This window comes from Copidosoma floridanum, unplaced genomic scaffold (genome assembly GCF_036245765.1).
Source record: "Copidosoma floridanum isolate Cflo_tuat_1 unplaced genomic scaffold, Cflo_Japanese_pri ptg000005l, whole genome shotgun sequence".
Taxonomy (NCBI): domain Eukaryota; kingdom Metazoa; phylum Arthropoda; class Insecta; order Hymenoptera; family Encyrtidae; genus Copidosoma; species Copidosoma floridanum.
This window is the reverse complement of record NW_028321882.1, coordinates 1686676-1711206: the sequence shown is the minus strand read 5'-3', so window position 1 is coordinate 1711206 and position 24531 is coordinate 1686676. Positions and strand designations below refer to the sequence as shown.

Below are 24531 nucleotides of genomic sequence, written 5' to 3'. Positions count from 1 at the left end.
ATTATTTTTCTACATATTTTCACAGATACTTATTCTTATTAGAAAAGTTACATGTGTTGAAGAATAACATTTGAATTACAGAAAAAGTCATTCTCTATTGAATAAACTTAAAAATCAAAGTGAAGCGTGTGTGTATTATTCTGATATTTTTAATGTGCTAAATTTTTATAAATCTATAAAAACATAAATTATTCAAGTTATAAAAATGATTATTTTATAGAGATCAAGTTTCAAGAAGTTACATTAAATATCGGAACTTACGTTTTTATTACTCAATTTTTTATTTTATACGAGGCAAACTCAGTATTTATCTGAACAAGTATTTAATACACATTTAATGAGTAAAATATGACCGGACATATAACTGTCCAACATTCAAAACCGCTTCTGAGGGAACATCACATCAGGAATAGATATAGGTATACGCATGCATGAGAGAGCTGCAAGCTGCGAGAGCCGGGAGCCGAGAACCGAGGCAGCTAGAATACAAAACATATATAGCTATACCCGTGTATACGCACATATTCCTTCCCCCTCTACTAGGTACCTATCGTACGCACAATTTGGTCTTCTCCTCCGCTGCTGAAACGTGCGTATAGTTCGGCTGATTTGCCGCGACGAGGCGCTCAAAACAGTGGAAAAAAAGCGACACTCTCTCTACCATAGGCGCTGGCAATCTCCTTTTTAATCTCTGGTAGGACAAGCTCCGGAGGATATCCATAAACATATGTGACTTCGAAAGGATTATCTCTCGTCCTTCGGATAGCTAAGATGGTTAAGGCTTATGCCCCTTTGTAGATTGTCTTGCACTTTAGGGTTCAAATCCACTTTATGGCAGATATTTTTTTTTTTTTTTTTATTTAACTCATCATTTTGTCTTCATTTCTTTTATTTATTATATAAATAGTTAAAAAAATTAGGTGTATGGAACAAAAAAATACCCAGGAAAGTAAACACAAAAGTTAAAACAACAAATTAACCGAACTTTCGCCTTGGACTGTACCACTACATAGGTATTCTAGTAACGTTGTAACTGGACTTTAAACTATTGTATTTTAAAAACGGTGAAGCTGGGCTTTCCCAATTTTAGTATACTTATTTTAACTATAATAAACCCTAACATATTAATTTTTTAAAAGATTCCTAAAAAAATTTTGAAAGTTATGAGTAAAAACGTGCATTTTCCGACAAGTCCTTTTTAAAAGCATGTGTATAAGTGGCCAATTTCTCGACTTTATTTCTCTAAAATGGTGTATCTAGGCTCTTTAAAATTTTAATGTTATTTATGATACTGAAACATACCTATACAAATTTTTTCAGAAATTTCTTAAAACAATGAAATATCACAACATCCCCCGTAACTCTTAATCGAAGTTTTTGCTAGCAGAAATAGACTCAGAGTCAGTTTTTATTAATATAGAAATTTGTAGTTAGAAATTTTTTTTAGTTCTCACAATTCCTGATTCTAAATAATTTATCACGTTAGCATAATAAAGAGTCTTCTCAGAGTAATAGGCGTAAAAGAGCCTTTTCAAACTGAATATAAGAAAGAGCCTTTGGTTGGAGAGCAAGTCAGTTAAATATATACATAGCATGTACTCGGTTGCAGAGTCAAAAGACTCTCAAAAGAGAAAAACTCGTATCGTCGCTTGCTTTGGCTGTGCGCTCAGATATGTACAGCTATATAGCCGACATTTCCACTCCTCTCCTCGTAGGCGCACATTCGGTAAACCCCTTCCACGCGTCTCCAAAATGTGCGCCTATAGGAACATTTCCACGCGAATCCACTCTTCTCATACCCCTACCGTGTGCTTCTCAAATAAAAAAAAAAAATGTGCGCCTGGTTCGGCCGCTTGGCCGCGGCGGGGCGCTCGAACCGCTGGAAAAAAGTGGGCACACTCCGTAGCATGGCAGTCAGCAATCTCCCTACTAATCTCTGCTATCAATTGCACACCTGCACAAGATTCCACAAACTCAACCAGCGCATGTGGCGGTTCATCAAGTAACACCAGCAGTTTGGGGGGTCCTCGGATCATAGTTGCCACAGCTCCAGTGCCGTCTTTAGGCATAAGCCGACGAAGCTTGGGCTTAGGGGCCCCACCCTTTCAAGGGGCCTCATCACCCAAGAAGAAAAAACTTTAAAGAATGTTTTTTTTAGAGTTCTAAAAAAAGTATTAAAGGTTTGTTTGAATGATTATTTTTATTTTTATTGTGTTTCGTATTGTATGTCAAAGTTAAAGTAATAATCTTTTATTTAAAATTAAAGAACAAAATATTACTATTTTTTTCGAGATTTTTTTAGTATAAAATCAGAGATCACATCTTCGAAATCAATTTTATCCAAAATTTCCGATTCAATAAACATTATAGCAAGATTATTTAATCTTCCGTCAAGCATTGTACTTGTATGTTCGTTTTTCAAATATTTCAAGGCTGAAAGAGATCTTTCACCACTACTATTCGTCAGGGGCGGCGGAGAATAATTTTTCTGGGTGGGGAAAATATATACATACATACATACATATATATGTATATATATATATATATATATATATATATATATATATATATATATATAGCAAAAGAAAAAGGAGGTACATAAGCTTTAAAATATCATATCTTATTAATAATTATAAATAATTTAGCAAAATTTAAGTATTTTACAGCGTTTATTCAATAAAGAATGTACATTTTCTTTTATGACTCCTACATATAAATTCATTTATTATTTCGTTTAAATCTAAGCAATTAGCCTCTTCTTTGTACATATTTAAAATAGCCAAGCTATTTAATCTTGTCTGTGTCATAGTCGACCTCAACCACGTTTTGAGACGTCTTAAAAGAGAGAAAGATCTTTCACACGTGCAGGATGAACCGGGAATATAAAGCAGCAGCTTAATCAGTTTTATATATTCTGGTATAAATTGATGAATTTCTGGTTTTTCTTTTAAAAATTTTAAAACATCTTCCAACGATTTAGTATTAAAATCTTTTTTTACCTCATATGATTTACTGTCTGGTTTATCATTGGTTTTCCTTTTTTTTTCGCGTGTTGTTTTGAATCGTTGAATTGATTTTTATTATTAGTTAAAACATCGAAAAAAAAATTCTTATGTAATTCAAGTCTTTCAATATCAAGGTACTCTTCATCAGAGTCTTGACCGTTAAAAAATTCAACGATTTTCTTCAAATTCGTATCTCGTCCGATTATGAAATTCTCGCATTCATTTAGAAAATTCATTGTTTCATTGCTACAACGTTCATTAACAGACATTAACACCGTATCCAAAACTTCATAATAAATTTTTCGATAGAAATCTCTGGGTTCATTAAAATTAGTCTCTTCTGTCGATGAATCATATTTTTTGTTCTTACGTCTTCGGACTTCGATTTTTGGCTCATTAAGATCAAGTTTTTGGCTGTCTGTTACAATTCTTTTCCATAAATTTTTCGAACTTTTCATGACCGCGCATTTCTTTTAAAATAGTTTTGATGTTATTAACTTTTTCGTGAGATAAATTAATACACAAATCATGCTTTTGAAGTTCTGCATTGAGATGTTTCATTGGGTCAAAAATATTGATAATAATATTTAGGAAAAGAAAAAACTCAAATGATTCCAAGCTTTTAAGAAATCCAGCTGCTTTTGAAGAAACTTTACTATCCACACATTTATCGTGAATCAAATCATCGAAAAAGTCTATAGCGGCATTATAATTAGCATCTGATCTCAGTGTTCTTAAGGATGAAACTTTCATACACCACCTACAAGTGTTGATTGTATTGTTTAAATATAAAAGAAAGTACTTTGTGGTAAATGAAAATATAAGTGGATATTTTATTTGATTAAAATTTTAGGATTTACCTTGTTGGAGAGTAAGGTTTTAAATTTATATCATCTTCTGATTGTAGTTTTTTGAATTGAGCCAAGCGTTTAGGGGAGTGTCTAATAAAGTGTTGCGTCGCGGGTGTCGCGTCATTTGAAATACGTCTGAGGTCACCCACGGTAAATTAAATGGAAAAGTGGATCTAAGAATAAGCTTTTATCGACGATAAAATTCAATTAGTTAATTTATTCACCAGCTATTTGTTGCATAAAATAATTTTGAATTTGGTTATGAAGTTATGAACTTTACAAAGCTTCATATACATTTACAGATTCTTAGTTGCTTTAATTTACTATAGCTAATCAGTTTTTTATAAAACCTCTCCTTATGTACAGCCTTACATCTTACGCTATTTTAGATTTTCCGTAGGCGTACATATGTTTTTCTGCGCTTTTCTGCGTGTGGATTTCCCCACCCAAATCGAATATGCGTGGGGAGTTTTCCTTCCATCCCCACCCACTCCGCCGCCCCTGCTATTCGTAACCATCATACATAAAAATATTCGTAGGCAAATTTCTAAATTTGGAAACGTTGAAAGTAAATTGTATTTCTTGATACAAGTATAAATATCCGTCATTGTTACATTTTCTTTTTTGCCAAAATCCTCTAAATAAAATTTACATTGAATGCATTTCGATTCTAATGATTCCCCATCTAAATCAAGATCATATTTTTTGGTAAGTTTTAAGCATTTATTTTCAACTTCATTGTCTGTTAGCTCACTTAAATGTGTCAAAAAACTGAAATTTTTATTTATTTTATCGTACGCTTTTTTTCGCTGCTTGATTTTAACGCAAAGAGTATCAATGATCGGAAAAAATGTTTATACTCGTAATTTAGTTTCCTTATCAAACGTCGTATCCTCACTATTTCCTTCGAATCTAGTTATTCTTGTGCTTCGTGTTTTTAACCTTTTTTTTTTTTATAATTCATTTTAATTTTATTAACATCTATAAAGCTTTTTGTTTTAATAAAATATTCATTAAATTGATCTCTTAATTTTGAATATATTTTTTCAAAGAATCAAGTAAATTTACCACGGTAGCTAGATCTATATTTTCTTTTTGTAAAGTCAAGTTTGTTAAATTAATTTTAGATAAAATATCGTTCCAAATAATAATGAGGAAAATATTATTAAATTCGATTAATTTTTTGTACAAACTTAATGCCTCGACCTTTGTGTCACTTAATTGTAGAGTATCAATCGAAATTTCTTGAAGAACTTTTAACACACCCGAATAATTTCCACGAAGAGCACTAATAGCATCACTTCGAGCTGACCATCTAGTTTCGGACAAAGATTTCAATGATTTTCCGTGATTACTTAAGGAGGCTTGGGCCATTTTGAATTAAATGCTGGCTAGGTCTGAAATTCAGAGATTATATAGATAACGTTTGCTAGATTTTTTTAGGAAAACAAAATAGGTAGGTCAACACATTTATTTTCGAGAAAATCGCTTGTGAAAATTCGTCATTTTAACACGCAACCTTACGGAATCCAAAATTCAATAGACTACCGTACCGCAATAAAAAGCTGTGGGCCCACGCATTAAATTAGTACATGTACTTGAAAGTATAAAGGATCTATTATTTAAAAAAAAGAATAGGATCAACACGTTAAATTTTGAGAAAATAGCGAGGAAAACATCGAACATGAGAATTGTTTTGTTCAGGTACTGTAAGTGCGCATGCGCTGTACATTCATAAACATACAAGCATGAAAATTTAAGTCTAACACAAGTATAGGTATATAATAGCAGATGAGAGCAAGAGAGTACAGTGTTGTCAGCTTTATCGTGGCAGTAGGGCCGTCATCTTTACACAAGGTACCTCGGAAAAACTGATAAATTTTTTAATATCGATTTTCCCAACGACTTTTCCGCGTATTATTGCTATTTTGTTTACTCATGTGTATAATCAAAATGATTATAAAAAAAATATTACAAAGAATCATTTGTATGACAAGTACCCCATAGGGGCCCCTCAATAGATACGACACCAAACGCCCAATCCTCCTTAAGGCAGATGCCAATTTTTGCCACCTATGTGTCGAAGCCGAAAAAAAGTTATACAATTTTTGAACTACATAAAAAAAATTAATGACGAGAGTATTACATTCCACAGCTTTTACACCAACTAGATTAAGAGAATGACCCGCACACGGTACGTATTCGGCGTATTTATTAATTTCTTTCAATCTAGCTTGGAGACCTGAGTACTGTCCTGACATGTTTGATGCGTTGTCGTACGATTGACCACGACAATCTTCTATAGAGATGTTAGTATATTTTAAAAATTTAGTTACAACATTAGACAAGTACTCAGATCCATGAGCTTCAATCGGTATGAATGCCAAAAATCGTTCGATTGGCTGATCATTGATGAGGTAGCGGACAGTAAATGTTAGTTGGTCTTGATGCGAAATGTCAGGTGTAGAATCAACGCAAATAGAATTATACTTTGATTTTTTAAGCTCCTCAACTATAAAATAAGCTACTTGTTTAGCTATTAATTGTATAATTTCTTCACAAATATTTGCGGATAAGTACGAAGTATGTCCCTTGCCTTTATTGCCATGGATTTGAAAATGATTTTTAAGAAAAGGATCATACTCACTAATTAATTCTATAGTAATCCTAAATAATTTCCATTGTGTGTTGATCCTAGTTTTTGATTTTCTCCGCGAAAAGCTAATCCACGAGAAGCTAAAAATTTTATTGCGCTTATAAGACGTTGTATTAGCTGTTTCCAATATTCAGTTTCTCTATTACGCTGCAGGATAAGTTGCTCATCAATGCAACCAGTTGCACTCTTACGTTTCGTATACGCTAACAGACAATTTTTATGCTCCATACCTTCCTCGTGTTCTTTTATTCGTTTTGTTCCATTTCTCCAATCATCGAATCCTGATGAACTGAATTGACTGTTTTTGTATGAAAATAGCTTACAAATAAAACAATAAACTGCCCCTGATGATGGCGAGTATAGCAACCATTCACGCTCAACGATTTCGCCATTTTTCATTTGCCGTGTAAAAAGGAATAAAGTTAATTGTCTATTTTTTTTATTTCCATCGGATTCTTCGTAAATGCGAATAGACTTACGAAAATTACTATTAATATTTCTAAATAATGCTGGACCTTTTTGAATACAATACGATATAAAAGAATCATCAATTTTCCATTGAGCTGAATCTAACGAATATTCAAAAATTTATTTCTCAGGAGCAGTTCTATCTGTACAAAAAAATGTATCGTACTAAGGTTTCAGTCTAAGCTCCGACAGTTGACCGACTGTCAACAGATCATTTCGAATAAAAATATTTTTAATATACCTACCAATTGTTCATTTCCATCTTAATTACTGAGAATGGTGACAAGCTCTGATGGAGAAATTCGTTCTTTATTGTTATCCTGAAGGAACGTTTCTAAATCGTAATAAAATTGAGAAAAATAATTTTTTGTTTAACAGCACAGTAATAAAATAAAATAAAAATATTAGTTAAGTACCAGACATTAATTTTGATTTATTTGAACTATTGAGAGCAGTATTAGAAGTAGATGAGGATCCTTCACTCTTATCATCAAGCAATGTTTCTAAAGTGTAGAAAAACAATAAATAATTTTATTTTGTGCGTATTTTGCTACTTAAAGTAATTCGAGTGAAACCACGATAAAGATCAAAATTGGTAAGAACAGTTTTAAAATACTTATTGACTCCATTACTTTAGTTACTGAGATTAGTATTTTTATGAGTAGCATTACTTTCTTCAATTTGCGGTCCTTTATTAGTAGCATCAGTATCAACCTCGGTATTAATTACATTAACTGTATGACAAAATTTGAGAATTTTCGGTAACTTTTCGACCTCAGCCTTTCTTTCATTTGCTCTCGCTCTTTTCTGTGCACCACTAGCATACACGCGACTCATTTCAAAAAACAGTAAATTTGTATTTAAATAAAAAACTATTTTCTTTGTGATTTCAAACTAAACTGTGAACTTTTGACTAACGGTAACGTAATATGACAAGATACTGAACTTATACTACACACTCTCCGAAAGGTGACGATTGATGCAGGTTTGCACTTGCTTTCAAGTTCGCAGACTTGAACGCGGGCTTGCGGATGGAAAGTAAGAAAGTGCTTGTAGCGACACCAACGCATTGTGTCCGTGTCACGTACTGTTTTGGCGGCAAATTGAAACTGCTGGATATTAAAATACTTTTTATGGTGACCGTTTAAATTAAAAAAGTCGTGCAAAATAATATAATACATAATGTATACTAGTATACTATATTATATAATATAGTTTGTAAATATGGTGTATTAAATCAAAATATACTGCTGTATATTTTATTCCGATTCACTTTTGCATCAGAGATTAATTAAATAAAATGAAAAATGATATTAAATTTGTTTTATTAAATCTTCCTCATTGTTGTTACTAATACAGTAAAAGTAGATGCTATGATTCATTCTTGTACAGAATTTCATACTTTTGATTCAAAATTTTTTGCATAAAATCGATTTCCTTAAGTGGGCCCCCGCTGGCTAGGCTTAGGGCTCCATTACTCTAAAAGACGGCACTGCACAGCTCGGGGCTACTCGAGCGTAGTTGCCACAGCTCGGGGCTGCTCGGGCATACTCGCCGCAGTCAAAGAGGGGCAAGTGTGCTACAACCGCCAGGCGGTTGTAGCGCATCTGGGCTAGAACCGCCACTGTTCACCCTATTGACATATTTTTATAATTATAGATTTTTCTAGAAACCTATTGTTATAAGATTTTATACTTCAAATCTATTCTTTTATAATTACAATACTTATTATTATTTTTGCAATTATTTTTATTAAATTTTTCCATGATTTTTACATTTTCGTGATTAACTACAATTTTTTTGTAACCGCGTGTGTACATATGAATTTAATTTATTCATTTTGTATTTATTTAGATTCTAATAAGCAAGAAGATATTTGTACATCCAGTAGAAGAATTGATACACCTGATGTACCTGATACGCCTGATTTACCTTCTAGTTTATGTAGCATTGAAGATTTAAGTTTACCTTTAAGTTTAAGTAATGATGAAGACTCAAGTGTACCTTCTAGTTTTAGTATTGACGAAGACTCAAGTTTAGTTGCTAGCTTAAGTAATAATGAAGGCTTTAGTTTATGTGAAAGTTCAAATCATAAAGATGTTAATGTACCTAATTTTGATGTACCTAACCTAATATTAACCATAGTAATAAGCCAAAAATTATTACCATTGAAGTTTTAAATGACATTCATTATCAGTTTTATAATCCTGAAGAGCAAACGTTTCACTTCTCTGCTAATCAAAATGCTTCAAATAATTTAGAATTAAGTTCAGACCAAAATGAAGTAATCGATCATTCTGTAATAGATATATCAAAGGAAGAAATAGAAGATATTATAGATATTATAGATAAGGTATAGAGTCAAATGATTTACCTGAAGTACATTGTGATAATGACAGTAATAATGAAGGTCAAATTGTAGAAAAAATATTAGAAATCGAAGTTAGTCCTTTAAAACAGATTGATAGTTGTATTGTCAGCAATTTAATGTATGATTCAGTTATTACAGGTCCTCATCAAAACAGCACTCGAACTTTCAAAGTTGCAAATCTTTCAGAAGGTCAATTTATAACTTTTTTTAAAATTTGTTTCACTTGATACATCAGTGTGTGATAATATCTAACGTTTACATATGTATTACAGCTGCAAATAATATTCATGATTTTGAAAAAAACCTCCGGCTTTCTATCGATGACGCCGAAGTGCTTGATTTAACGATCAATAAAAATTCCGATTCTAACGTAAAAATCTCATTTCCTAGTAATACAAATTAAGAACAACCGTCTGCAGCTTCACGTTAGTGCTATTTATAATTAATCTTGTTGAAATTTTAAAATATACCATATGTTTAAATTTTTTAGTTTATTTTAGTTGAATTAAATACATCAGAATATATAAAATCAGTTTTGACCATCCCAAAGTTCAACAGTAAAGACAAAAAAAATTCAGATGATATTCCAAGGGCTTCCGTTGTTAGCGATTCAATAAAAGCTCTCGATAAAAAAGAAGAAAAGAAAAAAATGAAAGAAAATTAAACTCTCATAAATAAACAAGAGAGAAAAAAAAATTATCAAAAGAAGAATAACTGGAAATAAAAAAACTTTTTCAGAAAAATAAAAAGAAAAACAACGGAAAATCAGAAACATTAAGTCAGAAATACAAAAATTAAGCAAATTCACAAACTCAAAAGATAGTACAGACAGTAGAAGTAATCTAGTAGACAAAAAAAATAAATTAAATGAAAAACAATAAAATTTTGAAAAAGGGCTATTAGACATGGAGATGCAGGCCTTAATTAAACAAAGAAAAATCAAAGAAGAAAAAGTTAATTTTTTATAATTATTTCTTTGTAATTTCATATGCTTTTAGTTCATTCAAATAAATATGTATGAACAAACTACTTTTTTTGGATAGTTTAATCGTTTTATATTCTTATTATTCATCTGAATTGTGATTTGTCCCCATATTAGTACCTTCATATCCCAGTATTCACTTTGAGCGCAATTCAAAAATCGCGCCCCCCTGTAGACTTTGAGAACGATTAGTCGTCATCCTCATTATAAAATCGAGCTTCCGGCTCCATTCACCAGGTGGCCAACCCTTAAATATCGCTTTTCTACAAGCATGTGAAAATCAATTCATGGTACTATCCTTTTCTAATCACGACCAATCGTTCTCAAAGTGCCCAGTGGGGGCGCGATTTCGGAATTGCGTTCAAAGCGAATAGGTCCATGCTAAAATTAATGAGCCCCACTACTGCTCCCTGACGCAATGTAGAAAATATTTTTTATCTTAATTTTAAAAACTGATTCGCACACCTTTTTTTCGCTTTTAATTCTATAAGACTCTAGCTTTAGGTTAAAAAAAAAACGGGTATATATAATCTTATTTTCTGTCTCTTACTTAGATGACTAATAATAATGTTTTTTTAAGTACTTAACAATAATATTGAATGTTATCCATTGTGTGAAATTTATTGTAAATGATTATTTATAAAACCATTTGATTTTTTAACAATAAAGTTTATTTATAGTGCTCTTCGACGAAATCTATTCTTGATACGTTCATTCTTTAAGATATATGTGAATAACTTTCTGATATAACACAGAAGTTGGCCCATTATGAAGAAAATATTAAAGAAATAAAAAAATAATAATTTTGAGATAGTAGCGAAACAAAGTTAAGACGCTTTTTGACGATAACAGACTCAGTTTTCGAAATACTCAATACTTCTCCTTTGATAAACGATGTCGATTACGTATAAAAAACGAAAATACCCAATAGGTAGAAATTTTAAGACTCACCAATTTCTTTACTCGTTTACTAGGCCGCAACCAGGCCCTGGCAAAGGTATATGTACATCGGTCATTCTGCCGAAAACGGTATATTTCATGTCTCAGTCAATTACAACGTTGTTTAAGGAGATATCAATCTAGAAACTTTTTCAATTATTCAAGAAATGTTAAGTGTTAAAGAAACAATAGAATTCAGACCATCAAAATATATTTTATTAGTTTTGGATGCAAAAAGGGGCTGATTAAGCGTGACTGGCTCGTATCTCGCTCGTAATTTTACAGTTTTTACGACACCGGGAATTAAAATAGGAATTTTTTCATTTTTCTACGGCATGGAGTCTTAAAATTGTTAACATAAGTAAAATTTTTTCACATTCTAGACGGCCAAAAAAATTGTATTTAAGAATTGAATGCTGTTAAAGTTAAAAAATCTTTAAAAAGTTTGACATTTCAACGAAAAATGCTCTTACCAATGCACGCAAATTAATTTGAGCAGTCTAATTAGGGCGTTTCGTATTTTATAAAAATCGAGGATGTTACAGTTATTTTTGCCGATTTTTCCATGCCATTAAGCCAATGCTACAGGATCGTACATTTGAAGATTATATCTGCCCAATATGAAAATTAATAGTGCGTAACGCTAAGGAATGTCATGTAACTTATCGAAGCGTTCGGTTATTTGCAGGGGTACTAAAGGTTCTGACCATCGTGGTCTTTTTTATCATTACAGAATTAGCCTTAAAATTAGTAGAAAAATATAAACAATGACGTACAAAAGTCTTGATGATAAGCTCGATGAGGAACACGGTTTTACATGGTAAAATAAATTCTTTTTTTTTGGCTTTTTTCTGGTTATTGTCAATCATCTTGTAAAGTGTAAAGTTAAAAAAAAGGGTAATGTAAAAGTTGTTCGGGTGCTAATTCTACAGAGGCATGACGTATTCAAAAAAATATAAAAAATTGTTTAAAAGGACCAGATGTGGGTCTCGGGACACGGGACAGATGCAAAACATTAAAGAATATGTTACTGAGCTCGGTAATATTTGATTGTCTTTGATCAAAATAGTAATTTTTATAAGATAAATGTCGTTGTCTCCAGGGCTATTTTGCGGCCCAAGAGACCTGCCTTCACCTAATGTATTTGTAAAAAAATATCTTCTTAATCCTGTCATGTGAAATGCTGGTAATAGGGCATTTTCTAAAGATATTTGCCAAGAAAGACGGGAAAATCAGCTTAATGGTTATAAATGACAGACGGTAGCAGTATACCAACACTGATGTACGTAAGGGAGAGGGGGGCGGTACGGACACTCTACCTGTAAGCAAGCTCTTGTTAATAGTACTAATCGTCAATACAAATGATGTAGGGTACTTTTTAAAGAGAAAGGTCTAGAGAACAACATATGATAAAATTTAAATCGAATTAAGCACATAGTGACACTGAAAAATATACTACATTACACGTCTAAAAAAAGGCCAGTCTGCCCCCCTACGGGGCAGGGAGATCACAACGTCGGACGCGATGAGCACGAAGAGTTGGGTAAAAAATTCTTTGAGGTTATAAGGTGCATATTTAATTAAAAAATCGTGAAGCCAAGTGTTAATCAATATTTTTATTAATGAAAATAATGACACATAGATTTATTTTATTTTACAACCTTTTTTCATCTTATTTGATAATATCACTTTGATTTCGTTGAGAGATTCAATTACTTTTTGGTATTGAAATAATCTATAATAATATATAAATAATAATAATAATAAATAATTCTAATTGTTTGACTTTAAGTTTAAAAACAAATTAAAATAAATTAAAATTTTCGCAAGGTTCATCAAGTGCTTTGTCAAGCTCACCAGTTTTAGATTGCACTACAAAATTACCCAAGGGAAAAGGATCGTTAAAAATCGAATAATGTAAAATGTTATCCACAGTTTTCTCTTGATTGACAGTAGTTAATGGCTGCCTGGGCAATACATTATCAGCAGGCATCTTTTGAGATGATTTTTTGTGCAACTCTACAGGTTTTTTCAATAACACATCAGACTTGATTGTAATGTTGCTTCCCTTCTTCTCCTTGGGCTCTTTTTATACTCTAACTTTCTTTACCTTTTTTTTGTTTCTTTTTTTACTCTAACTTTCTTTACCTTTTTTTTTGTTTCTTTTTTTACTCTAACTTTCTTTACCGTTTTTTTTGCTTCTACTTTTAATTTTTTATTTTTATTCGTGTTCAACTCACCAATATAAGCATCGCTTGTGACAATCGCTGCAGCTCCTCGCTTTCTACTCACAGGAGTCTTTGCCGGCTAATTTACAATGCTGTCAGAAAAAATAGAATTATTATTGGCTACGTCACTTACACTTTGATTTTGAGCTGCAGTTGACTTATCTTGACTTTCATGTTCATCAACAGCTGTTTGCTAAAATAATGTTTATTTAAGTAGCCTATTAAACACTGAGTTAAAAAGTTACAACATTACTTACAAGAAATGATATAATATTTTTGATATGAGAGAGAGGAACTTCCACTGTTGGCTCCACTGGCGAACAAGTCTCCAATATAGGCTTAGTAATGGATGATGATACATGATGCACATTTCTTGTAGTCACATCGGAAGTCGAGGATGAATTTGAGTGACGATCATTAGATTTATTGCTGCCAGTTGACTCACTCATAATGGTGTCGGTTGTTTCTTTATACAAAGACACGTTACAGGAATCTATAATTAAAAAATATCATTCATATAAAAAACAAATACTATTTTTTAAAAATATTTTATCAAAATATTTACCCGAATTATGAGTGGAGTCTGAAGTATCAGAAAAGTAGGAATTAAAAACTGAATCATTGCATGGCCAAATACCGGTTGTCTTAAAAGCATTGACAGCCGTGTCTATTTTACATGCTTTTTGCCAAGCTTTGCCAAAAATTCCAAACACATCTTTCATCTGGACTTGGGAACGACTTCGCTGAAACTTGTTCACCTCCTCCGCATAATAGTAATTCAATGGCTTCATGAAACCGACGTCAAGTGGTTGCATTCGATGCGTGCAATGTGGCGGGAAGCATAGAACAATGACACCTTTCTCTTTACCTAACTCTGCCACTTCAAGATTTTTCACATATATGAGAGCAGTGTCCATCCAAAAGCAACAACACTGGGTTTTCTGGAGATGCTTTTGAAAATTTAATGAATTTAATGAACCATTGAGTAAAAACATATGTTTCCATCCAGCCACTTTTCCGGAAAACAGCCCGAGATCCTTCTGGCTTATCGTTCAAAAACAAGTCGTTTGGCTTAACCCGAGGAAAAATAGGCATTGGTGGCATGAAGGCACCTGCTGCAGACATGCACAACTCTGCAGTGACAGTCTCACCTCGTTCAGCAGATATTTTTCCTCCAACCTGACGTCTTCCTCTTTTGGCAATGACTCTCGTATCAGACTTTGGCACAATTGAAATGCCGGTCTCGTCGACATTCCAAATGTTAACAGCACTGATCTCATACTTTTCTAAAACTTCTTTCAGTAGTAAGAAAAACTCATTAACACTGTATTTATTAAATCCATTAGCCCTTGCTGCAGATGTTGGCTGAGCTTTTCTATTGGAAAGCTCATGCCTTTTCATGAAACTGTGCAGCCAATCTTTTCCTGCGAGACCTGAAAAGTAATGTAAAAATGAAAATATTCTTAAATTCTCAAGTCACATTACAGGCTGAGATGAATTACTGATGTTTCAATGGGTACATTACCAGTTTCTGATTTGAAAGGATGTGTTACACCAAGTTTAACGGCAAAATCGTAAGCTAATTGCCTTAACTCCATTGATGACAGCCCCATCAATCTTTTTTCCATGTCAAGCACGTAATCGCAAAGAGCTTGTTCCTGCTCATGAGAAAATACTTTTTGGAACACTGAATAATATTTATATTATAAACAAAAACGTGCACAATTTATTTAAATATTTTAATCTATTGACTTACCAACACTCATTACACTTGGATTTTTTAATCTTCTTCCAAGGGTCGTTCTAGGTACACCGAACTTGGTAGCGGAACTTTTTATCGATTTACCACTGTGTACATAATCAACAGCCAATTGCAACTGACCATCCATCCACCCTCTTCTCTCACTTTTTCTTTTGTAATTACGGACCATCCTAGTCATTAAAATTTTAGCACAAGTTGAAAAAAAAACATCCTTGGAAAACGAAAAGTTGGGTTAGAAAATCGTAAACAGTCGGCTTGACACTATAGTCGCCACTAGTCGCCGTGCTCATCCTGCCCTTCCCGTTGATGTCCGCCCTGCCCCCTTCATGTAACTTTTCAATTTCAATATAACTTTTATTCTGCATGTCGTACGATAATAATTCGAGTAGCTGATGAAAGCTCTTGAATGGCACTTTTTACTGCAATAAAATTTGAAACCATGAATTACATAATTTTCCCCCAAAAAATGCTTACAAATTTTCGACGGCACGTATATATCAAGTTCAAATTTTTTAATAATTCTAATTACTTAATTATTACTTTTTCAGTCAAAAAAGTTTTTGAGGATTGAAGCTAAACTATTCATTAACAAGGAAAAAAAAATTCACAGGCTGAAAGTTATTTATTTGATTGTAACCCAGGGTGACAAATTTACCCGCCGAACCTATACTCTGCCCCCCTCTCCCTTACATACGTATACATACACAAGTGAAACTCTCCTACTTGACTAGAGCAGTAGAAAAGGTAGCTACCTTAAACAGCTATAACGTTTGAATGGAGGCACAAAATAAAACTAAATTATTCTTCAATCGATAGGGTTTAATCTTAGCTTTGATTTCATTGGGATTAGAACACTTCAACTTTACAAATAGCTTAGCTGCACGCATCAGAAGCAGAGGTATGTTTTTCGAAAATTGACTTAAATTGTCTTATAAGAGTTATAAGAAATACCGCATAACTTTTGACCCAAAAACTTTGTAGTAGAATTGCTTTGGTTATTTGTTGTAGATGGTATTTGAAGTGCAACTACGATGAAAAATAATTTTTTCAACCACCTTTCTTTTAAAGATTCTTCAAGCCATTTTTAACCACTTACGACAGATTTACCCATTGGGATTCTTAAAGGTCACGTGACTCTCGCAGTATATATAGTCACTTGAGGGAAAAATAACACAGGCCTTATTGGCATTATGCCTCTACCACGTGACCTCAGTATGTATATGACTAATGTAGAGGGAAAATAACACAGGTCTTATGGGAGGAATCTTGTTTTTATTTTTTTTTGCACTTTAAAAGATATTGAGTTAAAAAAGGTTGTTAATTCCATGTTACTGACATAATGAGAGTTACGTAGTTATTTTTTTCCTTTGATGAATTCGTTCATGAAGGTTGAAACAGCGTTTTGAACGTATACGGAGTGCCGTTTAACCCTACTGCTGCTGATGCTCAGAGATAAACAAACAGCTCAAAGTAGGGTTAGAGTTCGGCTCGAGCAACCGTACCGACAGGACCTTCTCTATAGCGACCTGGGATGCTCACCTGCTGTAATACTTAAGTATAGTGCTTTTAACATTGCAAAATTTCGTTTGCACCACCTTTGACTTTTTTAGTCACTTTGCCTCCTGGTGATCCCTCTTTCCTTCCTCACCTTTCACCTCCACTAAACACTCCATCCCCGCGCCTTTTTCACCCCACAACCATAACCTTAAACCAATCCCCACCGCCGCCTCCCCTCACAGCTCCTGCTGCAACAGGCGCCAATCAAGGCGCCTTGGCAGCGGCTGCTGCTACCTCATCCTGCATCACTCTTATCGATATGGTTAAACCCAAATCTAAAAAACGAAAAAACAAACGCACCAAACTATCATCTGCTCCTCCCAAGAAAAAAATGCAAGACTCTCCCGACATCCGCCATCTAGAACACCCAACCGAAACTAATAACGAATTCTCCATGGATGCTGAATCGGCATCCATCGAAGAATACGACTCGGACTCCTCATCCACCTCTTCCGTTAAATCCACCACCCACAAGACCCAGGATTCCCCCACAACCAAAGACAAATTGCTTCTCGACTCACTTTTTAAAGAATCCTTTGGTACCTCCCCATGCTTACAAAACTCACCTCACCTGTCTGCAAACCTCCCTACTTTCTCCTCAACCCCAATCAACATATCTAGCACACCGACCTCTCATAAAACTACCAACTCACACACAACCAAAACATCCGACTTAACCCCCCCACTCATTGATCCTAAAGTACTCTCGCACTCTCTTCAAAACGACACACACAATAAAGTTCCTGCTAACGCACTCAACACCCCTCAAACTGCCTCAAACATCCCAGGTACCCTTTCAAACACAAACAACCTCATGGCAACCACAATCAGCCCTAGCTCCCTCTCTTTAAACCTGCAATACAGCAGCTCCCACCAGGGACCTTTTGTTGTCTTCCTCGAACCAATCCACCCAGAAAAAACATCTGGAAGATTACATCCTACCACCATTGGAAGGCTCATAGCCGCCACTTACAAAAGCAAAATCCACTCCATATCTTCCTCAGGCCCACTCAAAGTTTCTATCTCCATGACAGACGGCCTTTCCGCCAACCAGCTCCTCTCCAACCCTCTCCTTTCAAAAGAAAACCTCAAGGCCTCCATCCCTCACCACTGTATATACAAACAGGGTGTTATAAGAGACGTTCCCCTTGATCTAACGGAGGACATGATCCTCACCGATTTGAACGCCCCCCCTAGCATCAACTTCTCCTGTACACTCTGTGAAAAGACTCAACCGCAAAATTCACGACAAAAATACCAACTCATCCTCTCTCACCCCAACCTCGTCAGTAATGGTCACATTCATCGGCCAGACACTCCCCTCACACGTATTCCTTTACTGCGTTCGCTATCCCATCAGCCCATTCACTCAACCCATTAAATCCTGTTTTAAGTGCTTCAGATATGGGCACGTCAAAAACCTCTGCCGCTCAAAGCACTCCCTCTGCTTGACCTGCGGTCTAAACACCCACCCAGAAGGCACCAATTGCCCCAGTGCTAACTCCCCTACTTGCATTAACTATGCAAAGGTTCCCACACCCCCCTAGATAAAGCCTGCCCTGAGTATATTTTCCAACAAAAAATACACCTTCATGCTGCCACCCACAACGTCTCACTCATTGACGCAAGCTCCTACCTAAGAAAATTCTTTCCCCCTAACCACCAAAGTCGCCACTCAAATGTCAAGTCTCATCACCTGACCAACCAACTCCCCCCCAATTTCAACCAACATCTCTTCCCCTCTCCCTCTCCCTCACCCAATCCTTCAACTACCTCCTCTCATACACCTCACTTCTCCTTTCCTTCCCTGACCCCTACCCTTACCTCAAACCCTCTAAATAACTTACATCTCCACTCCTATGCTTCAATCACAAAATCCCCTCACACCTCAACTGATACAACGCCTCTCACGTCTCATCTCACCTCCCCCTCAATGTCTCCTGTACCCTCCACATCTGAAACCACCCCTCTATCCAAGAAACAACATGGTTCCCCCCCCAACCCCGGCATCGCCACTCTCTGGAATCATACACCCGCCACCCACACCGCCAATCTGAAACATCCATCTCTTCTCCACCCATCAACCCAACTATCTCCAAAGCGCCTCTCCCCCTCACCATCCATACCCCGTCCCGTCAACCTCAATACAGCAACAATAGCATCATCATCCTCCTCAAACCCCCAGAAACTACCTCCACCAGCCGTCCAGCACAACTCTCATTTACCGCACAACGAACTAACTCTGAACAACCTATCGCAAGTCGTAGCTTCACTCAGAGAACTCATATCAACTTTTCTCGACCCTCTACTTGCTATACTCGGTCAATCTCACACCCTCATTCCTATTAAATCATCTCTCGATCAACTAAACTACACCCTAACCCTCCATGGCTGCACACCCAAACATTAACAATAGCCTTCGTATCCTCCAGTGGAACTGTGGATCCTTTTACCAAAGACGCAATCACATACAACTCCTCTCCCACGACTACGACGTTATCATCTTACTTGAAACCAGACTCGCCCCCCACCACAACCCATCCCTTAAGAACTTTACCATCATCAGAAAAGACAGATAAGACGCAGAAGGTGGTGGTGTTGCAATCTGTATTCGCAACAACATCCCCTTCAGAATTATCAACTCATTCCACAAACACAGAATCCTCGAATCCCTCGCTATCTCAATCGACTCACCAAACCACCCTATACATGTAGTCGCAGTTTACAGACCTCCATCAAGATCCCAAAGGCCATTCCACAACCACTACTGGACTGCCCTACTAAATTCCATCCCGAATCTCACACATACCATCATAGGCGGTGACTTCAACTGCCACAACCCAGCCTGGGGCAGCTCACAATCATGTCCCATCGGGGACTGCACTCTTTCTACTTTTAGCAACAACAACCTAGTATTCCTCAATGACGGGTCCCCAACCTATAGAAGTCGCTCAAACCCCCTCTACACATCATGTATAGATCTTACTTTTGTATCCCCCCCGCTTCTCACCATTAGCAACTGGCGTGTAGCAAGTGATAACTACATGAGCGATCACTATCCTATCTCTACCACCCTCGGCATCTCATTCACTTCCTCCCCCCCAAACTCCCACAGATTTAACTTTAGAAAAGCCAGCGCCGAAGATTGGTCCCTGTTCAAATCCACCCTTGCATCATTCAGTTTCACGGAAGCCCCATCTCAATCCACCAATGCCAAATATAACTTTCTCACCTCCAAAATCCTCGAAGCAGCCTCTCTCATAGCCACCAACCCATCACCTTCTTCTAACCGTCCCCATCGAAACAAACCTAGTCACCCCCCCTGGTGGAACTCTGACTGTGCCAAAGCTGACAAAGCTCGAAAAGTCGCACTTAGAAATTTCAGACGTAACCCCAACCTCTATGACTCCCTTGTTGAAGCAGAAAACTTCGCCAAAAAAACGTTCAAAAAACAAAAGTCGGAATCCTTCAAGGAATTCTGCGAAAATCTCTCCCCATCCTCTCCCCCCTCCTTAATTTGGAACACCGTCAAAAAATTTCGCCACAAAGCTCTCTCAGCCTCATCCTCTCCTAGCAACCTAAAGAACGTGGACTCCATGAGAAATCTTATTGATACACTATGCCCCAGCTCATGCCTCTTTCCTAACTTCCCCACATCATTCTCAGCCACACAGGATACTATAAACTTCTTTTCCAAACCCTTTACCGAATCCGAATTGAATTTTGCCATCAAAAAAACCCGCACCAAAATAAACTCAGCCCCAGGCCTCGACTGCATAGATAATATTATTATAAATAAATTACCTCAAAACATCCGAACATCACTCCTCGAAATTTTTAACGAAATCTTTTCACAGGGCACTTTCCCAGACCCCTGGAAAGAATACCTCACTTTCTTCATTCCAAAAGGTCTCTCCGACAAGTACAGACCCATCTCCCTAGCACAGTCCCCTCTGAAACTCCTGGAAAGACTCATCCACAACAGGCTGTCCTGGTGGATAGAACACCACCACCTCTTACCATCTCACCAATTCGGATTCCGCAAAGGCAAATCTTGCCTAGACAACCTTTTTCTAGAGAATATATACTTAGAGAATATATTCTCTAAGTTCCTCCATGTATATATTCTCTAAGGGTTCCACTCCCTCCCACTCACAAGAGACCAAATCACTTCCTTTAGCAGAATGCGCTCCAATCATTACAACCTAGCATTCAGCCTTCATCGAAAAAACCTAATCACCAACCCCTTATGTCAATGCGGAAATGACGTAGAAGACCTCAACCATGTCTTCTGGTCATGCGAACGTTTCAACGTGCAGTGAAGCACCCTTCTGAAATCCCTCTCCAGATTCAAACTCTTCCCCCCATTCACGATCGACTCTTTTCTCTCCTCCCCTTCAGTCAAACTCATAAAAATTCTACATAACTTTTTACGTGACTGCGAAATTTTTCTCTAATTCTCTACAATCATTCTCACCTACTAGAAACCATCACGATCCTATCGTATTACCCTTAACTGCCCTATAATTCTTCATGTTTACACTTCTACCCCCCCCCCAATGTATTTACTCATTCGAGATGCCCGGAGCACTCCGGGCGGCCCGGGTACCGCTGGGGCGCGTATCTGCATCTGCACTTGCGGCCAAAGCTGTAGGTGCAGTCGTGCGCCCCGGCGGCCCGGGGTTGCTCGGGATGGTCTGGACTCCCTAATCGAACAAACCTAATACTTCAAAATTTCTTTTTCACCATGCCGCACTTCACCGAGCAAGCAGACGATAATAAGTTTTGTTAATGGCCGTTCGGATTACGCTATACTAACACAAAAGTAGCCTCACTGGAGCCACAAACCCCCCCAAGAAGAAGAAGAAAGTAGGGTTAAACGGCACTCCGTATACGTTCAAAACGTTGTTTCAACCTTCATGAACGAATTCATCAAAGGAAAAAAATAACTACGTAACTCTCATTATGTCAGTAACATGGAATTAACAACCTTTTTGAGCTCAATATCTTTTTAAGTGCGAAAAAAAATAAAAACAAGATTCCTCCCATAAGACGTGTGTTATTTTTCCTCTACATTAGTCATATATATACTGAGGTCACGTGGTAGAGGCATAATGCCAACAGGTGCAATTCTATTTTTATTTTTTTTAATGTTCAACGATTGTAATACGATAAAAGCCTTTTAATAACAAATTTTTGAGGAGATGACAATACCTTAGCTATTTTTTCCCAACTCAATTAGTCTTTTGCAGCTTAAAACTTTTCTTTGAAAGTGCGAAAACGCACATTCAACCTTACCAAAATCCCGCTTGTTTTCCTATATATAGTCGGGAACGGAAGAACTTTATACAGGTTAAATGTGCGTTTTCGCACTTTCAAAGGAAAGTTTTAAACTGCAAAAGACTAATTGAGTTAGGAAAAAATAGCTAAGGTATTGTCATCTCCTCAAAAATATGTTTTTAAAAGGCTTTTATCGTATTACAATCGTTGAAAGTGTAAAAATAATAAAAATATAATTGCTTTTATATAGGCCTGTGTGATTTCCCCCAAGTGACTATATATATCGTGAGAGTCACGTGACCTTTTGGAATCCCAATATAATATATAGGTAAAACTGGTAGGAGTCTGTGAAAGTGTAGACGTAACTGTATATTGGGCAAAATATAACGATAAACTACGAGAAAACTGTAAAAAAATTACGAAAATCTACTACATTGTCCAATTTGTTATAGTTTTCTCCTCGCATTTTGTACCTTTATCGCAAAGTAAAAATAGTGTTTTATGCCAGGGTTCATGTAAAATTATCCAAAAAATTTAATTATAAAAGTCTACATTTACTACTATTATAAGAATGGACAGATTATAATACATTTTAATAGCGAATTATACAAATAAATCAATATAACTGTTATTGCTGTCGACTTGCTTTTTTTCTTGGGTAACGTCCAATATTGATTGTCTCTGTTTAATTTCTGGTAACAAAAACGAAGACTTGACTCCGTTTTTCAATGTTGATTTCCGTATTTCATCAACATTGTAGGAAAAGAAGTTAACTTCTTTTTTAGCTTGTATAATTTCTGTTCTTAATCTTTGCTTACGAACTGCTTTCTCATAAGCTAACCGTTCACTGAGATGAATCCATTTGAATCTATTTTATTGCAACAATAAATTATAAAAGGCATTAATAAAAAATTTTATTCCTAGGTTTTTACTTATTGTAGCAAATAATTAACTGATAATTTTGTAGTAAAGAAGTCTTATACACGGTTCAACAAGGAAGTATTGTAAAGTTCCACAAGATATAAATTAAGATCTTGATGGCTCTACACAAAAACTGTAGAAAATTTAGTATTTGTTAAAATACTTATATTTACCTCGATAAATATTTGATATTCCAAAGAGCATCATAAAATTTACTTCTCTTTTTGGTTGAGATGTGAGTATTATTTAAAACACTAGCAACATTTTTAGCTACTTTTTTACTATGAAATTCCACCCAACCTTCGGAAAAATATTTATCATTCTTTCGTCTCCGTTTCTTGGACTGAACAGTGTCCTGGTCTAAAATTGAGAATAAAAATTGTGTCTGAATTAATCTGCACTAATGCTTAACAGTTTTGTTGTGAGTAGGGTTGGAATAGTTACTTTTTAATTGTAAGTAAACCCGTTCAATTTTCCCATAAGAAGAAAACAATTCCCTTACTTTGTTAACATTCATGTATTTGGGTATTGATGATATATAAATAATTCCTTTTTTTTTTAATTTATTCATTGTTATTCGAAAAAATGACTTCAACATTAACTGTCTGAAGTGTATAAAACACAACAAGTGGTCATAAGGAGCTATTCACGGTTAAGGCCGATAGCATAAGCGAAATAAACCAAGAGCTAAGGGCTCGGGCACACGGAACCGCGTAAAGCGTAAAGCGTATCGCGGAAAATTGTAGGATCAGGGAAAGTTAGGTAAGGTATACACTTACGCGAAAAAATTTGTCATCGCGCACATGGGAGTAAAAAATACGCGCGTAAGTGTTTTTAAACCAATCACAGCTAGTATTTCGTTGGCTTTGCCCATGCTGTCTCGCTCGCACTCATCACTAAAATAAAGTTACGCCCGTATTTTTGTACCAATGTGCGCGATGACAAATTTGTTCGTGTATAGCGTAAATAAAGTATGCAACCTGTAAATACAGTCAGCAGCTAGTGTCAACAACAACATTTACAGTATCAATTGTATAATTAATCGAATTTGTCCGACATGGATGAAAAATAAATCGTAAGAACTTCAGGCAAAATTGTTTAAATAAGTCTATACGACCTATGCAATGACCCAATATCGCAAAGAAAAAGTGAGTAGTGTAATGATTAAACTGTATGAAATATATTAACGGCTCTTAAATAAAAAGAAAAAAAGAAGTATATACTTCAAAACTTTTTTTTTGACATGTACGCAAGTTATAAATTCACTTGCGTTGAGAACTTCAGAAGTTTTTTTTGTTGACAAGACAGCAGATTTTTCAACTCCCCTTTACTTCAAACTTACGCGATGTGCGAGGCTTTTACGCCTTCTCTAACCAATGTGACCACAAAGTGGCGTATACCTAACCTTCCTTACTTTTACGCGATACGCGATATGCTTTACGCTTAACGTGGTTCCATGTGCCCGAGCCCTAAGGCTAAGGCTCTAAAGAGATTAAAAATTCAAACCAGCC

The 24531-nt window shown here is 35.6% G+C and overlaps 2 protein-coding genes across 2 annotated transcripts; both read right to left on the bottom strand.

The window, feature by feature from the left end:
• Positions 1-8443: 8443 nt before the first annotated feature.
• Positions 8444-15389, bottom strand: LOC149375643 (uncharacterized). Its single transcript, XM_089598069.1, has 5 exons — positions 15257-15389; positions 15026-15187; positions 14494-14933; positions 14138-14450; positions 8444-8604 (listed from the first exon to the last, which is right to left on the bottom strand). Exons 1-5 carry the CDS (start codon positions 15387-15389, stop codon positions 8444-8446), a joined length of 1209 nt encoding a protein of 402 aa, XP_089454195.1.
• A 7262-nt stretch (positions 15390-22651) lies between these two features.
• On the bottom strand, positions 22652-23653 carry LOC106644554 (uncharacterized). The gene is made up of 3 exons (XM_014360127.2): positions 23465-23653; positions 23194-23380; positions 22652-22967 (listed from the first exon to the last, which is right to left on the bottom strand). The coding sequence occupies exons 1-3, from the start codon at positions 23616-23618 to the stop codon at positions 22703-22705; spliced, it is 606 nt and encodes a 201-aa protein (XP_014215613.2). The 5' UTR covers positions 23619-23653; the 3' UTR covers positions 22652-22702.
• Positions 23654-24531: the final 878 nt, after the last annotated feature.